This window comes from Euleptes europaea, chromosome 1 (genome assembly GCF_029931775.1).
Source record: "Euleptes europaea isolate rEulEur1 chromosome 1, rEulEur1.hap1, whole genome shotgun sequence".
NCBI lineage: Eukaryota > Metazoa > Chordata > Lepidosauria > Squamata > Sphaerodactylidae > Euleptes > Euleptes europaea.
In genome coordinates this window covers 65,459,717-65,485,135 of record NC_079312.1, presented here as the reverse complement: position 1 = coordinate 65,485,135, position 25,419 = coordinate 65,459,717, and the positions used below count along the sequence as shown (strand labels likewise).

The following is a 25,419-nucleotide window of genomic DNA, read 5'->3' as shown; positions in this document are numbered from 1 at the left end:
TGTGGGTTTTCTGCAAAATCTGTGACATCCCTAGTCAAGTCAGAATCAGGAAAGCATTCTGTTAAACCAGAAACATCAACTATCCACCCTCCGCTGCATTTTATTCTCTCATTCCCTTGCACATAGCCGTTTTGTTTGTTACTGTAACTTCCACCCACATCACTCCCACTGCTTGTCCCTCTTTTGCAAAAAAATTGATTCATGGACATATCTCAGTGATTAATAGTGTCGGTAGTCAACATATCATTTCACACGTCAGCACACAAGAGGCTCAGCTTATACAATTGCTGCATTTTTAGGACTCTTGATTAATTTCCTGTTACTAAAAGCCAAAGACAGACAACTGAATGACTTTAAGTCTCAGTACAGCTAACCTGTGTACTGCTGAAAGTGTGTTCTACCAATGGGAATTGCTATAAAGTATAAATGGCAAAAGGGGGCAGAGAAAAGAGTGAAAATTGACTTCTTGCTGTCATTGTGTCTTTATTTTTAGCCTTAAGGGGAGGTTAGCAGTATATATTCATGGCTCCAGAAACTCATCAGAAGTCAGGGACTGACAACAATGAAAAGCACTTCTATTTACCACAAGACTCACAGAGGTCTGTGCACTTCTGCATATTACATTCTTTGTCAGACTTTTTAAAGATTCAATTTATGTGTCTTTCCTGAAATCAAAACTTGTCAGGCTACAGAACTACAGAAGATGTTTAAGAACATCTTTAGAAGTTTAGCCTTATTTTTGTGGGCTAAACACAAAGATGAAATGTATACTTCCATAGCATGTGACTATGATGAATGACCTCATGCATCAAGCAGCAAGGTAGCTTGGTATACCCTGGATAGCAAAGATGCACATCATCTGCTTCAGTTCTGTATTCACATAAAATCTTGAAATACATCTTCCCTGACCCCATAAGAAACATACTGGCAATGTAAATCTAGTCTGTGTAATTAATTATGGGGAAGAGAAAAACACTAATGGCACAATTCTGAATCATACCCACCCACTCTCTCTGCAGTGCTCCTGTATGCTAAATTTCCTCCTGGGTATATTTTCTGCTTGTGGAGAGCTGCATATACAGAGAAGGCATAAATCTGCTACAGAACTATTTTTAAACCTAGCATATTAAAGAAAGCAGAGGGGGGAAATGGTCTGAAGGGGGAAAAAACTTTTAAAATTAAATATTTCTCTTTATTTCCCAGACCAGATCTACCCAATAACTTAAATAAATCCTAAATTAATATGGTTGAAAACATGAAGCTGTCTTACACTGAACAAGACCCTTGGTCCATCAAGGTAAGTACTGTCTACTCATGACTGGCAGTAGCTCTCCAGGGTCTCTTATGCACAGGTCTGTCACATCACCTACTGCCAGGTTTTTTAAAACTGGAGATGCCAGGGATTGAACCTGGGATCTTCTGCATGTCGAGCAGATGTTCTGCCACTGAGCCACAGCCCCTGCCATACCATTACATACATGCAGGAAGCTTTACAGAAATAGATTTGCTTCATTTAGAATTAGCTAATTTCTGTAGCTTAAAGATCCAGAAAACACAAAGCCATGGCCTTCAGTTTGCAAGACCTGAGCAAGGCTGTCAATTACATAAAGGTTCTACAGCTAGCTTGTGAATCAACTATTACAGAGGAATAAAACAATATACCAAAAAAAATTCAGCAGCAAGATACAGCTAAGGTCAAGAGCATGAAAGACAGCTTTCACAATTATAAATAGTACAGAAGATGCTACTTCATTTCCTCTTGCACAATTTCACGCAAAGCAGCATTAAATGGCCCGATTTTTCAGTGTGATTCATATTTATCATATAAAATGTTAGAGACATTTTAAAGATACTTCAGTTTTATGGTTCAATGAATTAGCAGATCTGCCCACATCCATATTTCAGTCCACAAACAGGGATGTTATTTCTGTAGATCAAGAGAATTGACTTTCTATTTGTTATTACCATGGCATCATTCTTGATGCAGCAATGGCCACTTGCTAACTATACAAGTGGGAGTGGGAGACTTTCTGAAGGGGAGAAAATCCTGTTTGGTTCTTCAAAGCATTTGTTATAATAAAGCATTAGGAAAGGACTGCTCAAGAGATCAGAACTTAAAATGTGACTTTTACCTCAAGACACAGTGCTTTAATTCAAGAGATGGGTTGAATACTGTTTCAGAATAAGTAAACATAAATATTTATTTATTGATGTGAAATGTTTCCATGCTACGTTTCCACCCCAACAGGGTCACCATGGTGGCAAATATCAAACCATTTCAACATTAAAACATCAAGGCATCATAACGCAATAATGGAGGTGGCCAATAACAGTTAAAGAATACCAAACCAAACAAAAAAGCCTTCACCTGCTGATGGAAGGTGATGACAGAGGGAGACACTTAGACACTAAGATACACTTAGAGCACTTGTGCAAACTTTTGCAGAGAGAAATACACAGCTAACTTTCTGCAAAGGAATCAGTCCAGCATGCAGCACAATCCTATGGATGTTTTACTCAGAATTAAGCTCCACTGTGTTCAGTGATGCTTGCTCTCAGGTATGTGAACATAGGATTGTAGCCTTATTTTGCCAATTATTTCAAATAAATACTTAGCATGGAAAATACTGCTACTGAGATGGTCCTAAAGGATATGAAAGAGGTATATTATGAACCATAGTAGGCAACGAACGGTTATGTGAACTTTGTAAATTCAAGAACCACACAGGACCTTTATGAACAAGTGAATCTGCCTTATCACCAGCCAGACTATTAGTACATAGAGTTCAGTACTGTTGTCTAGTGGCAGGACTCAACAGGGTCTCAGGCAGAGAAAAGTCTTTTGTAACTCCTAATACCTTTGAATGGAAATGCTGGCCATTGAACCTGGGATGTTCTGCATGAAAAGCATGTGCTGTACCTGTTGAGTCACACACCCCCAACTCATCTGATTTTTTCCTTATACATCAATACAGCTATTTTTGAACAAGGCCCTCAAATTCAGAAACTGCAGGTATGTATGGATAGGGGAGAATTTCGCTACAAATCTGGGGAAACCACTTAGAAGAAACTATCCTATCAATTTGGACTGAAGTTGGAAGAGAAAAAGAACGCATGACATTAACTTCAAATTTTAAACAGTATTATTCCTTTTAAGTACATTAGCTTTATTTTCTTAGACTTTATCTGCACAGTTTGAGAAGAAAAGATCATAGACTGAAGTACTTTTTTCTAATTGTAAAGGTATGTTTACTACATACTTCTCTTTTTGTGAAAAATATTTTTAAAAACAGCTGAACACTTTTATAAACACTATCAAAGGTTTCAACAACTTCATGTTACCTGTAAAAAAACAATAACAAACCAACAAAACCTTTGTAGCAGTTTGTTTTTCCTCAGGAAAGTTTCATCAAAAGATGGTTCTGGGTAACCTTATCCCTTGGAAATGAAGGAAGCATGAAAAGTGCAGAAGAAAAGTCATGGTTGGAAGATCTACCATAAATAATGTGAAGGCCTTTGCCTTCCAATAACAATGTTATTGCTCTACTGAATGAAACAGAGGAAGTGAAGTATGTCAATGGCATTGCTCTAGGGGGAGATGCTCATTCTTTCCCAAACATTTTCTTGGCAGTCAATGCAACTGCTGACTTATGGAACTTGGATGCAGTAAACCAAAAGCATTTTATTTGTTTTTATTTGTCAATTTATGCTAGCACAGGTCATGTTCTGAAATCATACTCCATTTAGAGAAAGGCTCCTTATTCATAAGCATGTGCCATAAAACAAAATGCATCTTTTAAACCAACAGGCACCAAACTGCAGCAGAACTGTAAGAAAATTCCAGTTTCTAACAGAAATAGGGTGGCACCTTCAAGAGTTAATGAGAATCATGAAGTACCTGAGAGCTATCAAAAGCCATCTAAATGCAGAAAACAGTCAACACTTACCTTTATTGTGTACTGATAGGCTCCTGCTCTTGGCTGCCATGGAAACGTCAAAATGTTTGGTGAAAGGGAAATGGGAACATATATGTCTATTTCTTGCTGGTTTAGTACAGGAACAGGTAATGTGTGAACACCTCCATCCTATAAAAATAATACAATAATTACACACTAAATTTTAAAAGAGATAGTCTAGGATACTGGAAATTAACACGGTAATTACAGGGGAGAAAAAGGAACTTGTTTCTGGATATATACAATTGTCACGGCAGATCTGATTCAAAAAGGTTTTCCTTCTACTAAGAGGATAGAGAGCAACAGGAGAGGCCTGAGCAACCACACATTAAAAAACCCTTAAATGTCAAAGAAACAATGACATTTCTATAAGGACTAAACTTTTTGTTTTTACCACTCTTGGTAGAATTTGAAAAGACCTCTTCCTTTAGAGATGCTTGAAATAGGCTGGAAAAAGAACAATGCAATCCTGTGCATGCTTAATCAGAAGTAAATTCCACTCAGCTGCAGGAAGGGCCCACCTAGGTGCCTCACATGGAGCTGTGAATAGGGCGGCCAGAGAAGTCAGAGGCCGGCAGAGGGGAGCCAGCAAGGGGTGGAGGAGCTAATCCACCCAAGTATGGATCAGGGGAGAAGCCAGAGACAACTCCCAGCAAGAGGGCATGTCCCAGGGCTGATAGAGGCATGGCAGGAAGCACGCGGTCAAAGGCAGAGCAGCTGGGGGAAACCCCACCTGCCCATGGTTGATGGTGGGAGTTGCAGCCAGCAGGGGAAGGAAGTGGGAGGGCAGAGCAGAAATTCGGTTGCCCTATTGGGGCCCAGGACACAAAGGGTGGAGCAACTTCCGTTTAAATAGGAGGGCTTCCAGAAGACTGGGGAGGAAGCAAGCTGAAGGGTTCCATGCTCGGCCATCTAGGGTAAGGAGCATTGGGGTGCAATTTAACACACACACACACACACACACACACACACACACACACACACACGCCGGGGAACCCACTCAAAATAGAGCTGACACCAACAAGTGGGCCTGGACAAAGCAATGTCTCACACTAATACAAATCAAAGGCCATAAAAGTCAGTTTGTTCAGAGTTACAGTAAATAGGGATGAAAACAAATCCCAAGCTTTTGCTGCGCTATTTTAATTTACTTATTTTTCACATGTGATTGGGTCATAGTCACTGAACTTCAAACCACAAAGAATACATATATTACAAGAAAAGACTGCTACATTGTCCCCACAGGTGGCATTTTTAATTAATTCCATATTGAAAATTATATTGTTATACAAAACAACTTTCTTCTAAACCAAGACATTACTCCCTATGCTATATGTTAAGAGTGTCTTCTTCCTTCCTAAGAAATAATGTTCCTAACCACTGTCCAAGTAAATCAGCTGTCAGCTATCTGGGATTGATTAGACCTGTCTGGCAAGAGCTTCAGCATTGAAGCATTGCTTTATTTCACATGGTAAATTGTAAGCAAGATGTTTGAGAACCAATGAGTTGGATCCAGAGTAAACTGACAATTTTCACTAATTCCCCTTCCTGCTGTAGACCCTCCTCAAGTTGTTCTTCACGATCCCCTATCACCCAGCATTTTGTAGAGATCAGTAAGATGGGGGAGACCGGTGAATTCTGTTCCACTGATGGAAAACATAACCTGGATCCAACCTACACACTCAGGCTATGGGAGCCCACTTCAACTCTGGGCTGTCCTAATGTTTCATCAGTTCTTTACAACAATATTGTAGATTACTATTATTGTTTCATGTCAGCCTACCTTTCTCCTAGATATGTTATTTTTCTACACGAACAGTGGAATTTTTATTCTATTTTATTGGTGATGTAACTTTCAGATATACAATCTCTAGTACAGCCTGCAGCAATACAGTTCTAGAAAAGCTTAACATCTTGATACTGAACACACCACTTAGAAATATGTCATGATGATCCGAGCAATACCTTTACAAATCGGTCATAAATTCACTGGCTTCAAAATGTCCCATTAGTTCCAAAGTAATTTACAAATGGGTCACAAACTTGTAAAGACAACTACCTGGAAGTAAATCTTATTGAAATAAACGTGTTTATGATTGAACAGTTTTGTTGAAGTCAGCAAACTTTTGTTAGCATCAACTTTGATCCACAAACTACTGTATTTTCCATTTTCTAATTCAGAAAAAAATGCTTCATTACTGAAATGGGTTTCTCTTTAAGCCGACATACCTGATCCACAATAGATGTTAATGAAGCAGTGATAATAGTTTGGCCTTCCCTTGTTGCTTTCACATGGTGATAGGATCCATTTAGAGAGGACTGCAGAACTGTGAAGTATTCTTTTGCAAAGTATGTATCAATTCTGAGATTCTGAAATTAGACAGGCAAATATGATTACTGTGTGTGTGTGTGTGTGTGTATAGATATATATGGCATTTCTGATGCTGTGATATGGAACAATCTGAAATAGTGTTCCTGTCACTCTTAGATCATGTATTATTATTCTTGTTTTGGTACAAAGGAACATATGAGATTCTAATTGGCCACAACATTGCTGAAGAACATGACTAGCAGCAACTGAGCATCAAATGAAAACAATGTGGAAGGGAACCCATGCAAACTATGCTAAACTGGAGAACTAGCCTGGAATGGGTCCCTTTTGACACTTCCAGCGATCAGTTTGCTTTCCCCCCCTTTATACTTTTATAATATATACACTGCAGCCCTGACCTGGATGGCCCAGGCTAGCCTGATCTCATCAAATCTCAGAAGCTAAGCAGGTTCAGCCCTGGTTAGTATTTGGATGGGAGACCACCAAGGAATACCAGGGTTGCTGTGCAGAGGAAGGCACTGGCAAACCACCTCTGTTAGTCTCTTGCCATGAAAACCCCCAAAAGGGGTCGCCATAAGTCGGCTGCGACTTGATGGGCACTTTACACACACATACATATACACTGCATCTGATAAAAATCTGCACCTAACTGACAAAACAATAAACATACACCAAACAGCCAAACTGAATTTATTCACTCCTTCCTAATGTACCCATACTATGATGCCAATTAAGAGCTCCAGCTTGAAGAAGCACTATAAGAAATGTTAAATCATGGCAACCTGCTGGCAGATACGAAAACTGGAACACCAAAAAACCTTCCCAGATTCACATCAAGGGTAACCAGAGCAGTCTGTGAGTGTAGCTCCCTTGCTCAAGAGTGGATCATATTTTCTGGCTAATCCACTGCCACCTCTTAAAGTGCATGATTGGGACCTGTATAAATTTACTCTCTAATATATAAATTTCAGTTTTAACTTAGGCTACTTCTTAATAACTAAAATGTAAATAAAAAAGTTAATTTTGACTGCACACATTTCAAGAAATCAAATCTGTTTTAATCTTAACACTTGAGGTTGATTTTTTAACGCTTTAGAGTCAGTAATAAATCAGAATTTTGGCTTGACTGCATTTCAACCAAGGGCAGCATCTTTTTACTTGCCCTGTTCTTGTTCCTTTAAACAACAGTCTGACACACAAGGGAATACTCATCTACTTAGTTAACAAGACAATTTTAAAAAAAGAATGTGTTGATTCTAATGTAAACCAAATTAAATCCTTCAATGTACAACATTTTTATTAATCACACATGCTTTAAAGCATTTATAAGAAACCATATACCATTATTTTACTTACATCAGACAAATACACCTTATTACTAGATTTATCATATACTTCAATCGTTATTTCATACAGCCTTTCTGTTTCCAGGACCCATCTGTCCCCAGGGTGAATTGAAAACCCTAAATAGCAGAAATGCATTGAGAAGCACATATTAACAAGCATTAGAATACCAAGAGAAAACTGTTTAAAGGGGCTTCTAACATTCATATACTGCTTAGATTTTGGCATAGGAAGAAAATCCTGCAGATTTTCAAATTTTCAAATGATGAAAATTAGTTATTCAAATCATGTGCATTTATTTGATATTCCTCCCTAGTTGCAAAAGGGGGAAAGGGACTTCAGAGCATGGGGAAGTAAAGAAACTTATTTAAAAATGAAATTCTTAGGGTTCTAGGCTTGCCAATGTCTGAAGTATGAGAATGCAATTTTGGTCATGCAGATTTCAAGACTACCCCTGCATATGATATTTCAATTCACTATTGTATAAATTTATATATGAAGTTAGCTAAATTACACATGAAATTTAAATATATTTTCCCAAAGTAAACAAGAATATACTGACAGGTTTAACACTGAACATGCAATACCAACCTAAGTATCCTGTGTCCACAACATGAACGCTACCATTTGGTAATTTAGAAGCACCCTGCATACTAATACTTGGAAATCAGTCAAGGAACAAATATTCCAACAAAGAAACGAAGCCCCAGAGGTTTTATTTAAAAATCTGCTCTAAGCTTAAATAAAAGTCATGACATTGTTTCATTCCATTCAAGGTGAAGGAAGGAAACTACCAAAGAAATAGTGATATGGCAATATTCAGTAATATGTGGCTTCATATACTGTATCAAATTGTTCATAGCCACTGTGGTCTGATTCACAGAGAAGAGGCCTCCAGGTGACTGTAGCAGCAGCGGTGACACTTGTAATTACAAGCGTCCTCTGGGTTCCCTTGCAGCCCCTCTTAATGTCACTGGCCTGTATCCTACTTCTAAGCTCAACAAAGGCTGAAGTCTTCTACCAGCCTAAGGAGCCTTTCTCCAATTTATGTGGTTATGCCTCTGGATGAAGGCTCTTTAGGCTAGATACAGGCCAGTTACATTGACTTGCCTAGCTTCTTCTAATGGCAGAGAAGAATAAAGAAGTCAGCGACTTGAATGTTACTCTGTTGTCTGAAGAAACCAGTTGTTACTAGACAGCATGCTACTGGGTGAATATTAGGTGTGTTGAGATGGGTGCTTACTACAGATGCTTATAGTCATTCCTTTTGGCAGTTGCTGCAACAATCACCTAGAGGTCTCTGAATGCACAATTCACAGACTATTGCATGTATCAGAATATTAACTTTATGCAGCTATTAGGCTGAGGTCAGAAATCTGTTGTTCTGAATAACACCACACAGAAGGATATTTTTGTGGTCAAGTACAATGTTAGTCTGTCCCCGCTGCAATGCAGTAACTGTGGATGTTGCACGATCCAGCTTGGCAATGGGCCAGGCTGTATCTCCCTCAGGGCTGAATGTGTTGTTCTGAAGCTGCAGTTCATACTGATCAGAAGGCATCATTAATTCTGTACATAAAGCAAGAAGGCATGAGAACCATGAGAACCAATAACAACTATGAAGAATCACTATTTGGATCCTGATGACACAAACAATAACACCGTAACCACTAATAAATTAGTACTCCTAGCACACATTTAAGAACATTTAAACAATATACGAATTTTTTTAGTTAACTGCTTCACCTAGACATACAAAACGAACACAACCAAGGCCAATAAGAGTCACTGGAGGTATGCCAAATGAAACAAAAAAGGGTTCACCTGCTGGCATAAGACAATGATAGAGGGAGACAGATAAACCTCCCTTGGGAGAGAATTCCAGAGGTTTGGTGACACAACTGAGAAGGCCCTTTCTTGGGTTGCCACCCATCTAGCCTCAGATGGCAGGGGCATTTGAAGCAGAGCCTCCAAAGATGACCAAGTGGAAAGATAAACTCATACCCAAAACTCCCTTTTTGGCAGCCAGGAAGCCTCAGTCCCATAAATTAGATTATGGATATTTGTTTTAGCTCTTTTCACATTTACAGGATTATAACCCAATTCCCACAATTATTTTCTCAATCACTGGATCACTCTTGCAAATTTTTCCAGTCTTCTAAGAGAGTAATTGGAACAATGTTTTCAACAAGGAAACTGTATCAAATAAAAATGCTAATGATTCAATGGTATTAAAAAAAGACGTTACACAATCAGAAAAACTGATTTTGTTTGTAAAACAATGTGCTAGAAATTCTCACATTATTTCCAAAACAGTATGACACAGCCACACTCCCACAGACAAACTTTAAGAAGTGAAAGCACATAATTTTAAGTACAATTTGTGATTTACTATATATGGATGGGCAGTGGTCTGTTGATCAACAAAAAAAAAAGAAAAATAAATCCCACTAGGCACACATGAGTCCTTGGACACCCCTAAAGTAGTTCTCGGGATCCTGGTTTCAAAAAATTAGATTCTGCTCTTTCAGTCACACCCACGGTTGGTTCTAGGATTATGAAGCTCAAGGGCTGACTTCGGGATTACTGACTCTTTCAGGCTACAACATAGCCTACATCCAACATAGGGTTCTAAAAGGTTCTAGAGCAGTGGTTCCCAACCTTTTTTTGACCAGGGACCACTAGGACTTTTTTGTTCGGTGCAGGGACCCCAAGGTTCAAAATAAAAATTCTGAGAATCTGAAAATAAACTTTAATCATAACTGTTAGTTAAACATTAAACTTAGAATAACATTTGAATATATATTTTTATAATAGAGAACTTTTAATTGAAAATATTAATTTATTATGGGTTTATAACTTTGTTTCCCGGACCTTAATTTAGTTCTCGCGGACCCCTGGGGGTCCACGGACCCCTGGTTGGGAACCAGCGTTCTAGAGAGACCCCCAGATATGCCACCCTGAGCTATTTGAAGGAAGGATAGGATTTAAATATGTAAAAAATAAGCTCGGAATGTTTTAAGAGTTGTCAATAATCCTGAGCCATCGGGGTTATGTAAATTTAATATGCAAATATTTTTAACTAAAAGAGAATCACAATGTCAAAATATACTGCTCAACCTGCTAGTGGTAAAGGCAAGTCCTGCTACTTCAAGATACAACACAGATTAGTCTTGCTGGTAAGAAAGAGGAGTGTTACTTTTTTGTGCAGACAAACCACACTGCCTATTATAATATCAACACAGAGCAGTATAATATCAACACAGAGCAGGATGGCACTCAAGTTGATCTGAGCTTAATAAAACCTTTGAAATATCTAGCAGAGTGAATACTAAAAGAGACATCAAAATGTGACAGGCAGCAACTTGCAGACTTTAAACATTATTGCAGACTTACAGTGCAATCCTAAACAGAGTTACACACTTAAAAGGGTGTAAGTCTGCTTAAGACTGTACTGGTATAGATGTAAATTGGACTCCACCAATATAGCAAGTCTGTGAATACATAGGGTGGGTTTGAGTTTCAGCCTCTAGAATATTTTTTTACATTGAATATAAAACATCAAATTTGGAAAAATACAAACCTGTAATCTTCCCTTGCCTTATTTTCTGAACTTTGTATTGTATGGACATTCCTACCAGCAGGTAGATATCATAAGCTGGATTTAGAAGGATGTTTTCCAAAATAAACAATCTGATTTCTGCAGCAGGTACATTCTGTTGGTAAAAAGAAAAATAGATATAAATTAAGTAAATCTCAGTATACATTTTCCAAAGGAATACATTTCCAAAGAAATAATAGCTTCTTGAACTTTCACGAACATATATACATGCCTCCATTCACCATCTTTAACATACCAAACAATCCACTGCCTATTGCCAAGCTCTATGCAACAGCCACATCTGCTCCAGTCCCTCAGACAGAGATACTCACCTGCAGGATCTACAACAGACATTTTTGGAATTACAATACCCACCTTTAGTCAAAAAGGGCAAGAGTCCAGTAGCACCTTAAAGACTAACAAAAGTATTTTCTGGTAGGGTATGAGCTTTCGTGAGCCACAGCTCACTTCTTCAGATACTTCTTCAGAAAGCTCATACCCTACCAGAAAATATTTTTGTTAGTCTTTAAGGTGCTACTGGACTCTTGCCCTTTTTGACTACTGCAAACAGACTAACACGGCTACCCACTGTGAAATACCCACCTTTATATAGTAAGGAAACAGATCAATAAAGCCAGAATGACACCAAAGGATAACCTGCTACAAGGTAGGCCAAAACAAAACAACAATAGAACACCACTGGCGGTCACATACAGCTCTCAGCGATTCAAGGCATCCTTAATGACCTACAACCTAGGCTGGAAAATGATACCCCTCTTTCACAGGCTTTGGAACGCAAACCTTTTTTTGCCCACAGGCAGCCTTCTACACTTAAACAACTTCTCACCCACAACATGGCTACCCTCTGTAACAATGAACCTTAAGTGACAAAAATGTCTTTTATTCAAAAACATTAACTACGAGACTATTAACCATACAAGCTGAACTTTGGTTTTGCATGAATTTGCAGGTGTCATTGAACTTCCATGACTTCGTATAAGAGCAAGTAAAACTAGATCTCTGACCTGACATGTCCATTTTCCTACAAACGTTGGCAAGTTTTATTTTCTTATAACAGTGAAATAAAAGTCCAAGACCTTGCCAAAAGACAGAACACAATGCATTGATGGGTAAATCAAAAATGCCATCTGCACAATGTAACACCATTCTGAAGCATAACTATGTCTGGACACATAAGAAAGCCCAAAGTTTACTCATTATTGCTCTCTAAGTAACAAAAATCCACAATTGTTGATTAAATCTGTTGAAGAAAAAGTTGTTTTGGTTTATTAAATTTTATAACAATTGGCGATTTTCAGTTTTCATGTTTTATCAATTGGTCCATATTTTTTTTAAAAAAACTATATCAAGCTATCTATCTAAACAGCTGAAAAACACTATTATAATCAGAAGTTTTTAGAATGAATGTATATTATTAAATTCTATGGGTATAATTATATTTTCTTGAGAACAAGAGGTTTGGGAGACGACGGATGTCAACTTGTCAATGATAATTGCCATGTGGATGACCGAAGAATAGTTTTCAATTTTCTTTGAGCTCACTCAAAGGTTATGAGGAACATAGAGAGAAGGGATGCCTGAACATCTCTAAAGAAGTTCTAATCCACTCTGTATAGTCAGGAAAAGATTAACAAGAAGAATCAGTTAAAATGCAGAATTAGTAAAGTTTGTTACCTTTCACAATAAGATAAAATACTAAATAAAGAAAATAAATAAATATTAATTTATTTTAAAAGTGAATTGACTTGAATTCATTCAAGTGACTTCATGCAAATTTATGCTCATTTGTCCACCACTGATGGTAAACATTTAAAAAAGGAAGACCTGGGGAATGAAGGAATAACATTATTCCCATATACATGCTGGTGTTAACAGGAAAGAAACCATTAAGGGTTGATAAATCCTCCAGTCATGAGGTAAATTTTAAAGGAGGAAAAATAGACAAGTGTCTATTCAAAGTTTGGGATTAAGAACTAACATTGCAATATCTTCTTAATGTGCAGAAATCAGGGTAAATAAACTTCAGTTGTTCCAATAGCACCTAGGTTTTACAGATCATCACCACCACAAGAAAGAAAACTGGTGAGAGTGGAAAGACTGAACAGTTAAGCCTGGGTAGGTGAGAAGCAAACTAATAATGTAGCCCCAGAGCTGAATACTGCGCTGGGGACAGGAAACAGAATTTCATTTGAGCAATTCAAAGTTTATTCCCTTCCTTAACCCACAATCTTCTACTGAACCATAACTTGTGATTTCTTCACTTTTAAGCATTAAAAATTATGGATGTGGCAGAAAAGTATTTGTGTTCAGATACAGTTAATTCCCTTTATTTATAATTTTGTTTGGCTTTGTCTTCCTGTATAACTGTTTTGTTAATCTGTTCTTCATCTAGTGTGTACATTTTTATTACAAAAAAAAAAACCCACATGGAAAAGTACAGCTGCCTGCCTGCCTTTAGCCAATGATAGCTATGTATTCTTGCTAGAGCCGTACCAATAAGAGAGCAATGTATTCTGGCTACCATAGGGCCAGTCTGTTCGCTCCTATGCCAGTTGAGTCATACTTTGGTTCATCCTCCTGGGAGCTCCTCTTATTGTTTTCTACAACTATCACATAGGATGAAAGGCAGCACAGAGTTCAACCTTTTACACTGTTGAGAACTTACTAGTGTTTACAAATTAAATTATGACATGGTAATTGAAAACTAACTCTTCACTGCTATTATCGCTATCACCGCTACTCTAATGTAACCTTCATATCACTCTGTTCTTTATAACAGGGTTATATGTATTATAGGAGTAATCAGCATAGCTGTTTCACACAGCACTCAGCAGCACTACCAAAAAGGTTTTTAAAAATGATGACTGCAGCAATCAGTTTGGTGGCTGCCAGCTGGTACTATTTTCTAAGTTGTACGAAACACACATCATCCTGAGAACATTGTGTAATAGCAGTGCACAAACCAATCCCCACACCACAGAGAGTGTGATTCTATTCCATGCAAAATCAAAACAAGCAGAACAAATCAGCTCCTAGAAAAATTGGGCCATGGCAGGGAAAGAACAAGAGAACAGAAAATAAGAAAAGCCATGCTGGATCAGACCAAGGCCCATCAAGTCCAGCAGTCCGACAGTGACCAACCAGATGACTCTAGGAAGCCCACAAAAAGACGACTGCAGCTGCATCCTGCCTGTGTTTCACAGCATCTAATATAATAGGCATGCCCCTATATGCTCCCAGACTGATAACAATGTTGTCTGGATAACCTGTTATAATTGCATGTACAAACTGCATGGTAATCGCAATACATCTGCTATCAACTTTAGATTGCCTTTTGCTATTTTTTAGAGGAGTTTTCTGATTTTTTTACCTTTTAATGTAATGTCATACATGCTGATAACTCCTGTGATACATTGTTTTAACTTTCTGGTTTTAATTCAATGCCTAGGATTTTTCATAATACTCTCTACATACCTACATTTCACTTTAGTTCATACTACCAGAATAAAACTCAATAATATTGGGATTCTTTTTATCCTTATATAGGAAGATTTTTAAAAAACTTTTCTGGTCGCTTGAAACAACAGATGGTGGTAGCTAATGTTTTAATATGGGTTGGGTGATGATTGATTGGGAATGTGGGACAAGAGTTACGCAGGATAAAACTCAGCACATCCCCCATATGTGGGTGCCTCAATATGCTTTTCCATATGTGAAAGCCTAAGTGCAGTGGTACAAATTTGTCATTAAACAACAACAAAAAAAGGTGCTGAAATTGAAAAAGTCAGGGTTCGAAACTGGCTAGAAAGATCAGTGCAAGATACCTGTTCAGGGCTATTGCTCAAAAGGCTTTTGCCTGTTTTGTGTGGTACAAAATTGTGTATAAAAACATAAATGCAAGACAGCAATATATCCTGGGATTTGTGTGGATATAGTAATTTCAAATTCATTTGCTGATTACACTAGAATGCTACTGAACAGTTATGCAGTTAATACTTAATAAAGATCCCAAAGGAAAATTCATTTCAAATTGGGGTATAAGTACCGAAGCATCTCATATTCACTAGTAGAAAAATCTGCAACTCAACTGTGCATGTGTAAAGTGCCATCAAGTCACCACCGACTTATAGTGACCCCTTATGAGGTTTTCAAGGCAAAAGGTGGTTTTCCAGTGCCTTCCTCTGCATAGCAACCCTGGTATTCCTTGGTGGTCCCCTATCCAAATGCTAACCATGGCTGGCAACTCTACTAGTGTTACAGATTTTCACTAAATGAGAATTGAGTACATTTTCATTTCATTACTTCAGGTTTTCTATGAGAGCCCGAGTTTATTTGCTGCTGATTTAAAGTAACAAATCCTCCAAATATATACATTTCTGCTGATAATGTTCAACCCGAATAGAATCCTGCTGACTTTGCCACAGTGGTGTTGGCTCTGCAAAATCCACACTTATTATGGATACATATTTTTATCTGTCAGGCATCTGAATACCCAGAGGAACTGTAATGTTCAGAAAACAGTGCATTATTCTGCAATTTTTAATCCCTGTGAACTCAAGAGCAGGGAGTCCATTATCTCCTTATTTAATGTTATATTATATTCACAAGACCCTTTACTAAGCTAAAATCAATGAACATCAATAACAGATTCACAAAACTAGCCAGAAATGACTACAACGATATGGACAGAGATGTATCAATTTCAGCTTCTTAAACTCCCCAAACCGCTAACAGATTAAATCAACGGAGAGGGGTAATCCAAAGGTTTATGCAAAAAAGCAGCTCAAATAACACAAAAGACATGGGTAATGCGCAAAAGCATATGGTAAAAGAAAAACAAAGAACAGGAAAGGGGCAGAAGATCAGCAACAAAGTACCTTGTACAGTCAGAATTTGGTGAAAGTTGATATTCACATGCAACTGACAATCCCAACTGAGTTTTTTGAATGCTCAAATATAGATTATATGAACAAAGTCAAGTTAGTGGTAACACATTTAGATGAACATTAAAAACATCAAGATACAGCTCTCTAAAATCTCACTTCCTAATCTCACTTCCCTCCACAATATATGTGTATCTATAGAACATGCATTTTGGCTTCCCCACTCCTACACATGAAGCCAGCTGGGTGACCTTCGGTTAGTCACACTCTCTCAGCCCCACCTACCTCACAGGGTGTCTGTTGTGGGGAGGGGAAAGGAAGGTGATTGTAAACCAGTTTGATTCTTCCTTAAATGGTAGAGAAAGTCAGCATATAAAACCAACTCTTCTTCTAAAGTTCATGACACAATAAATGTCCTACTTTTTAAGGTACTACAGGCCTCCTGTTAAATTTTACTTTGCATACAAATCTAAAATTATACCAGGCTTACTAATGCCACTTCATTGGACAATAGTTAGAACAGGGATGTCAAACTCATTTGTTACGAGGGCTGGATATGACACAAATGTCACTTGATAGGGACTGGGAGGATGGCTGCCTCGCGGGCCAGATAAGAGCGCTCAAGGGGCCGGATCCAGCCCCCAGGCCTTATGTTTGACACCCCTGAGTTAGAACAAAGAAAATGTATCTTGTTAGGATAATGCAGTTCTAAATGGATCACACTGATACCTTACCTTATAAACAGATTCCTGTATTCTTGCTTTTAATTTTGAACTTCCTGTTTTCATGCCAGACACTAAAACAATGTCTCCTTGTTTGGCAACTTTTTCCATCTTCAGTATATAGGAAGGTGGTGTATATGTTGATTCTGAGAACTTCAGGATACTATAAATGTTAGATATTAACATTTATGAATATTTTTAACTACAAGAAACACAACCACATATATACCATGCCAAATATGTGAAAAATCTGTAAGATGCGAAGCATCCCCTAGTGAGCCTCAAATCTCTTCCAGATATAACAGCATGCAGCAGTTACTGGAGCAGACATATGTAATCAGATACAAAGAGCAGACACAGTAGCCAGCCTATTCCAGACACGAATTCATTCACAGCTTAAAGATCAGGTATGTACCTAGGTGCTATTAGATTCAAACTTGCTATGGATGCCAAAGTGCCATTAGTAGCTCACCGCACCATTCAGCCAATACAGTGTTTATTTAGTTTTTGAGAGTATAGTGCGATGGCTAGAATGTCGGATGAGGATTTGGGAGACCCAAGTTTTTAAGGAGCACTCTGTCGTGGAACCTTGCAGCATGGCCTTGAACAAGTCGCACCCTCTCAGCCTAACCCACCTCACAGGGTTGTCATGACCATAAAACAGAGAAGAGGAAAATGATATAAGCTGCTCTGGGTCCCCATTGGGGGCAAATGTTTTTTTAAAAAAGTCGGTGAAACAGCTGTGAGCTACAGAAATCATGCCTTGGTCTACTGCAATGTAAACATGGGTCCGCCTTTGAAAAAATGTTTGGCCACCGTAACTGGTTCAGAACACTGAGGTTACTAACTTGTACTCACTGTGCTGAATGCATAATACTAGTGTTTGAAAATTGGCACTGGTTGCCAATCTGCTTCCGAATAAAATTAAAACTGCTGCTAAGTTGGCAATATATAATGGGCATGTTGGTGTGGTGTAATAGTGACAGCCTTGGACTAGGGCCTGGGTAACCGGGTTCCAATCCCTCACTCAACCATGGAAGCCCACCAGGTGACCTTGGGCACATCACAATCTCTCAGCCTAACCTACCCTCATTGTTGTTATTGCGAGGATCAAGTCTGCTTCTGGATGCAATTAAAACTGCTGTTTTGACCTATGAAGTCTGAAATGGCCTATGACCGGGGTGCTCCAGTGAAGAACCACATGGTCCCATATCAACTTATCCAAGAACTTCAAGACTTCAGTAATATTTAATGGGCATATGGGTGTGATGTAGTGGCGTAAAGTGATGTACTGGTTAGGGCACTGGACCTGGGATAACCAGGTTGCAATCCCTCACTCAACCATGGAAGCCCGCCAGGTGACCTTAGGCCCATCAGCCTCTCAGCCTAACCTACCTCACAGGGCTGTTGTGAGGATTAAGTGAATGATGAGTAACCATGCTACAATGGGCTACAAAATTATCTCCTGCTTTATTGAGCGACTTCAAATTGGGCTTTTTTATTTCTGTGGTTAATTTTAACTATTTTACATTGTTGTACTGCTTTAAATAACTGTTAATAAGTCATCTTGGTGTCTGAATTTTGGTGGAAAGGCATAGTATTTCTTAATGGCTCAACTAAGCTTGAACACATCTAAATCCCAATGCAGTTAACAAGAAAGTAAAGTGTAAGATTAATCTTCCTGTTGAAAGCAAACATGTTCAACTTCACTTGCACCAAGCTCATTTGTTAATAAATGGCAATGCTGAAGTGAAATATAAATTTACTGTATGTTTGCTTCCTGATTAAGAGCATCAATTTAATATTCTTGTTGGCTCTAATGTGTGGAAGCAGGAGAAAAAATGATTTAGTGCTTTGAGTACTCCTTGAATATGGTCAGAAATTCCAAAATATAACAGAACAGTATTTTGGAAACTCCACAGAAACTAAGCAAATGGATCACCTGTTTCATTTATGGTGATGGATGCTAACTGAATAGGGATATACAAAGTGATTCAGCTTCACTGAAGATCTGCATCAATAGGTGGGAGGCTGTAGTGATGAGGGGGAATCAAGTAGAACTGCCATTTTCCTGCTCTTCTGCTGATGCAATTGAAAGCAGAAAAGTGATAAAGAGATCTTACTTGATTCCCCCTCTCAACCTTTACTTGAAAGACTCTGCTGATTATCGGAGCGGAGTTTTCTAACAAATGTCAGGCTGCTGGAGAAAGGAAGGGTGGAGAGTAATCCACTCCCTGACCACTTTCCATAAACTCCTCTAGTGGCTCCAATCCTGTATCTTAAGTATTTATTCTATGGCCAAATTAAGAAGACAAATTAATGAGGCAATTGCCCAATAAATTAATGCAATTACTCATGCCCCTTTATTTTACAGAGTACTTGAAGAACCACCTGAAGAGCCCCCTACTCCCTTATGAACCTGCCCGACCACTATGGTCATCTTTGTTTTTTTTAAAAAATTTTTTAAATTTTTCGTCATTTAATATATCCATAAAGACAATATATTAATAGTAAAAAAAGATGAATAATTTTTCTAATTTAACAATCAAATGACTTCCCCCTCTCCCTCTTCTGTCTAAAATTAAATTGTATCTTTTGCTAATGGAACTAATCCCTATTATTTTAATTAATCTATTCTTGTCGTACATACAAAATGTGAATAAGGGATTAGATCAATGAGTATCCTTTAAATGGTCCCGTTGACAAATACTTTTCACAGTACATTCTCCAAGCCTCCCATTCCCCCAAAAATTGTTCATTATCATTCTGATTTATCAAAGCAGTAAGCTTCGCCATCTCGGTCAGTTCCAGCATCTTTTTTATCCAGTCTTTTTTGTCTGGTATCTCAACTGTCTTCCATTTTAGCTGCATATATCAATCGAGCAGCTGTGGTGGCATAAATCAAAAAAGTTCTATGAGTAAAAATGGTATCCGGTATCATATTCAATAGCATCATTTCAGGTGTTTTAGGAATATTTTGTTGTAAAATCAACCTTATTTCTTTATATATCATCTCCCAAAATTTCTTAGCTTTTTTCACAAGTGCACCACATATGATGAAAGGATCCTATTTCTTTATTGCATTTCCAGCAGTTCGGTGACATTGAAGCATACGATTTTGCTAATTTCTTCGGTGTTAAATACCATTTATACATCATTTTATATACATTTTCTCTTAGTAGTTGCGAAGATATAAGTTTCAGGTCTCTCATCCAAAGCCTTTCCGATTTTTGTAGCATTATATCATGACCCAACATTTGTGCCCAATCAATCATGGTAGGTTTTATTCATTCTTGTTCACAATAAAGTTCTAACAGTAATTTATACATCTTGGAAATAAGATGATCATTTGTATCCAGCAAAAGTTTCTATAAAGTTGATTTAGTTTTAGAAAATCCTGTTTTTATATCCTGTAAAAAAACCGAGTTTATTTGATGATACTGGAACCAAGATAATAAGTCTTTAACTTCTTCATATTCTTTTAGTGAACATTTTGTACCTTCCCATTTCAGAAGATCCTGATATATTACAAATTGAGCTGGTCTTAATGGACGTAGTGTCAACATTTCTTGAGAAGAAATCCATAACGGAGTCTTTGTTTCTAATAAATGCTTATATCTAATCCATATCCTATAAATGGATGATTTAACCATACGTTGTTGAAATGATGCATGTGTTTTAACTTTATTATACCACAAATAACCGTGCCAACCACTTCTATTATAAAAACCCTCCAAGTCCAATAAACGTGTATTTTTTAAGTCCATCCAATCTTTCAGCCATACTAAAGTAGCCGCCTCAGCATATAGTTTAAAATTAGGAAGTGCAAGACCTCCTCTTTCTTTTGAATCCACCAAATATTTATATGCAATCCTTGGTTTTTTACCTTGCCAGTTGAAGTTCAATAAGTCTTTCTTCCAAGTATTAAAATACTTGGGATATTATAGGTAGATTCTGAAACAAAAATAATAATCTTGGCAATACATTCATTTGTATTGTTGAAATGCAGCCAAGCAAGGACAGATTTTTGTTGGTCCAAATCATCATATCCTTCTTTATTTTTTTCCCATAATCTAAGATAATTGTTCGTAATCAGATCCACATTTTTTATAGAAATCCAAATTCCCAAGTATTTCACTTTTTTTGCTTTCTGCCATCCTGTCATAGCCACAAAATGATGTTGTTCTAATCCTGAAACAGTCTTAAAAATCATTTGAGTTTTTTCTTGGTTAATTCTAAATCCTGAGACATTACTATAAGAATCCAGTACCTCTTTCAATTTGAATGCAGATTGATTGGGATCATCTAGAATCAATAATAGATCGTCAGCAAATGCCCGTATTTTAAATTCCTGTTTATTTTCAAGCCGTTTACATCCTTCGATTCTCAGATTTTACTACACAAAGATTCCAAAACCAAAATAAAAAGTAGAGGAGAAAGTGGACATCCTTGTCTTGTACCTTTTTGTATATTACATTCTCCTGACATTGATTCATTAACCAGTATTTTTGCTTGCTGTTTAGTGTATATACCATCTATACCTCTTCTAAAATTTTCTCCAAAATTCATTACTTCCAGAGTCTTTTTCATGTAGTCCCAAGAGACCATATCAAAAGCTTTCTCTGCATCTAGGAAGACAAAAGCTGCTTTATATTGAATATTCTGTTCATAGTATTCCAGAGCATCTAAAAGTATCCTGACATTACCCTTTATTTGCCTTCCCGGTAGAAATCCTGCTTGGTCTTCGTGAATCAAATCTTCAATAAACTTTTTGATTCTAGCTGATAAAATTGAGGCATAAATTTTGTAATCCACATTCAACAATGAAATAGGTCTATAATTAGTTACTTTTTCAGGTTTGTGAATTAATGAAATAAAAGCATGCAACCATGTTTCAGGTGACATTCCTGTTTCCATTATTGTATTACAAAGCATCAAAAATGGATTTAGCAGAAGCTGTTTAAAGGTACGGTAAAACAAAGCTGTTATTCCATCTGGTCCAGGAGTTTTATCTGTTTTTTGCTTATTAAAAGCTTCTTCTAGTTCCTCTAAATAAATTGTTTCATCTATAAGTTTCTGTTGGGCCAATGATAGTTTTTTAATATTTGTAGAATGTAAAAAATTTTCCATCTTCCTAATTGATATTTCTTCTTTTTGGTAAAGTTTAGTATAAAAAGATACAAATTCCTTTTGAATGTCTGTTGTAGTATAAACAGGTCCTTTTGCTGTTTGTAATTTGGTTATAATTACTCATGCCCCTTTATTTTACAGAGTACTTGAAGAACCACCTGAAGAGCCCCCTACTCCCTTATGAACCTGCCCGACCACTATGGTCATCTTTGAAGGCTCTGCTTCAGGTGCTCCCACCTTCAGAGATTAGGCAGGTGGCAACCCGGGCAAGGACCTTCACAGTCATGGCACCAAAGTACTGGAACTCTCTTCTGAGGGAGATTTGTCTGTCGCCTTCTGCTGCTGTCTTTTGCCAGTGGGTGAAGACTTTTGTGTTTCATTTGGCATTCTCTCAATGATCCCTCCTTCCTAACCAATGTTATGATTGCTGTTTGTGTGTATGTTAACTCTGATTTTACTTGTTTTAACAATGTTCGTGGGAGGGTGATTTTAATGGTTTTAAAATGTGATTTTATCATGTATGTTTTAAATTGTTAGCTACCTTCGTGGCCCTTGTAAGGAAAGAGCTGCAGGGTATAATTTTTTAAAATAAATAAAATTGAAGTGATCCTTAAATTTTTTATTATTACTGAAGTTATCTAGCATTAGGGAATAACATTTTAACTGCAGATTCCTCTAAAAGAGGCATACTTCTACATAATTCTTTTTGCATGCTACATGGCAGTTTTTACTATGCTACAACATGCAAGCTCAATGTTTCTGCTCACTTTCCAGAACCTGTAATTTCCCCTTGAACTATCTGAGTTAGCCAACAATGGACAGAAAATAAAGAGAGCAATCCTAAGCAGGATGTAAACATAATAAAGCCCATGCTGGTATTAAAAAAACACCTAGCCTATCAACTAACATTTGTTCCCTAATTTCTGATGTGGTTGGACAAAGGCAAAAGATAATGCTTAATGGGACAGCAAACAGATCATGATGGCATATAGGGGTAATATGAAATGCAGGACTTTGAGAAGCAGGACACTTTCCCCACAGTTTTGGACAGGGTCCATGAACATCCTGATGAGGTAGTGTGTTAAATTTTGCCTGTAGTTGCAGGCACTGGCAGAACAGAATTAAAATAAAGAAGGGGGGAAAGTGGGAGCACGAGATAATAGCACATTACTTCTGTTTGTTGCCTTCTGACAAGGTAAAATGGGTTGCCTAAGAAAGGAGCTAAAGAGTATTTAACATTTTATTAATTAAAAATGCTTACATGCCACCTTTCTCCTTGGACTCAAGGTAGCTTATGCAAGGGGAAGCAGCAACCAAGAAAAGAATTGTGGAGGGGCAGTTTGGAGTGGATTAGGAAAGGAGAAAGATGTAGGCATTAAGGGACTTAAAAGAGGATGACTAGCAGGGATTCTTCCAGATTTGGAGTGCCCAAGGCCCCCTCCTCTTCCAACCTCCAATCATCTCTGCTGCTTCCTCCCTTCCAACTTATGTGCCCATGCATCCTTCCCCAATCCCCAGTGAGCCTTCTCACCACCTGTACTCACAGATGCATGCACCACCCACATGCCCTTTTCTTGACAATGTTGGGTACAGTGTACGCAAGGGTTTTCATTATCCAGCCATTCAGCTATTGCCCACCTTTATCCATAAAGACAGCTATGCAAAAATTACTTGAAAAGGTCTATAAAAACAAATACCAAATATGCTTACCGCAGTGCATTATGGGAATCTGAGACTCCACTAGCTTCTGGATCTTTCATGATTGTCCATTCAAAAGCAAGCCCTGCCAAAGTGCTAAAAGTGTTCCCTTTGAACAGATCAAGAAATTAAGCATCAAAAACCAGAATAATAAAACACTGTTCCCACACCCTGAAAATGATCTGTACAAGCACAATAAGCAGGAAAACAGATGGTAAATGAAATGGAACCTTAAAGACTCAGTACCACAATTTTATTTTAGAGGTGGAATACTTACATCCGTGGCAGAATTAACTTACAATTTCTATTGCTTAAATTTAAGGAGCTCCCGAGAGAGTAATTTTGGTCACAGCACCCTTCGCTTGACTAACAGAAGCCAAGTGCATTATACAAATCATTTTGTGATGTACAGCTGAGATGATATACAATGTAACCTTAACTTTAAACAAAATAAGTAACTGATAAGGCAAGCTGTGGGAAATTAGAAATGGGATGATATACAATGTAACCTTAACTTAAAAAAAATAAAAAAACTGATAAGGCAAGCTGTGGGAAATTAGAAATGGTGCAAAAGCAATCTGAATCAAGGCTTGGTTTTCACTAATGTATAATTAACTTTTAGGAGATTAAATTTAAATTATTTAATCTTTCAGACGTACATTTTCTTTTCATTTAATACTGCATACGAAGAGTTACAATCTGACTGCAAGGCAGTTCACAGTCTCCAGAAGTCTGATGCACACATGCTCCACACCATATATCTGGCTTTTGAAAATCTAGTCCTGATTCCTAGCACTGATAAGTGGACAGTATGTCAGTAAGTAACTACTTCAAGTTGTTCCATTTTCCTAGCCTATGCATATGAATTATGATGAAACAAATCAAATACTGCAAATTAAAAAGATATCTTTGCCAACTGTTACATTGCTCATGGCATTAGACCACTTGCATGAGCAGCTGTTTGTCCAAATGAGCCAATGGAAGTAACACTGGAACTGGTTCACAGACCTCGCTGCACAAATAGTTGTGTTACCGCAGTAACCCTTAGGAATTTGCAAGTATCTGAAATCTCAAGAACTACTGTTGCACATAATTCATTAGAAGCTATTACATCAATCCCTGCCTGTTTGGGGAAAAGGTGATTTCTAATCATTATTCAAGGCCAGCTCCTCATCCCTTCATGACACTGACACCTCATCACCCAGCGATGGAAATAATTTTTTTTAAGAAACCATGGATGCTTACTCCTCCCTCTCCATCAAGCCATTTATACTTGAGTTTATCATGTTATAACTTTCAGTCAGAAGAAGTATAGAGTGGCTGTGTAGCTCTTCATCTATAAATGCTAATCACGTGGCCAAAACTAGTGAAATGTGAAGAGTGGAAAGGGCATCCAGACATTAATCTAAAGCTAAGAAAACATTCTGGGTGATATAACCACACTATTACAGTGCAATCCTCAGCAGAGTTAAACCCTTTTAAACCCACTGACTTCAATCGATACAGAAAAAGTGTAACTTTGTTTAGGACTGGGTTATTAGTGACTGTTCATAAACCATTTCTTTTACAGTCTTTTTATATCAACATTTATTACTACACAATTTTAATACTTTTTTCTTACTAACTCCCAAGGCAGAAATCAGATTGTTACAACTAATCCCTAACACAAATTCACCAGTTCGAAATGGGTTTCTTTCCCCTCGATCTGACAAATCTGGGTTTTGAGCCATCA

The 25,419-nt window shown here is 37.6% G+C and overlaps 1 protein-coding gene across 1 annotated transcript in view; it reads right to left on the bottom strand.

The window, feature by feature from the left end:
- The window catches only part of NUP210 (nucleoporin 210), a 115,004-nt gene that overhangs the window by 72,566 nt on the left and 17,019 nt on the right, over positions 1–25,419 (bottom strand). The window contains exons 4-11 of the mRNA XM_056847075.1: positions 23,700–23,796; positions 16,872–17,022; positions 11,216–11,348; positions 9,033–9,201; positions 8,224–8,291; positions 7,645–7,751; positions 6,186–6,326; positions 3,948–4,085 (exon numbers count right to left, since the gene is read on the bottom strand). Coding sequence (XP_056703053.1) covers positions 3,948–4,085; positions 6,186–6,326; positions 7,645–7,751; positions 8,224–8,291; positions 9,033–9,201; positions 11,216–11,348; positions 16,872–17,022; positions 23,700–23,796 — 1,004 coding nt within the window. The remainder of the gene's footprint in view (positions 1–3,947; positions 4,086–6,185; positions 6,327–7,644; positions 7,752–8,223; positions 8,292–9,032; positions 9,202–11,215; positions 11,349–16,871; positions 17,023–23,699; positions 23,797–25,419) is intronic.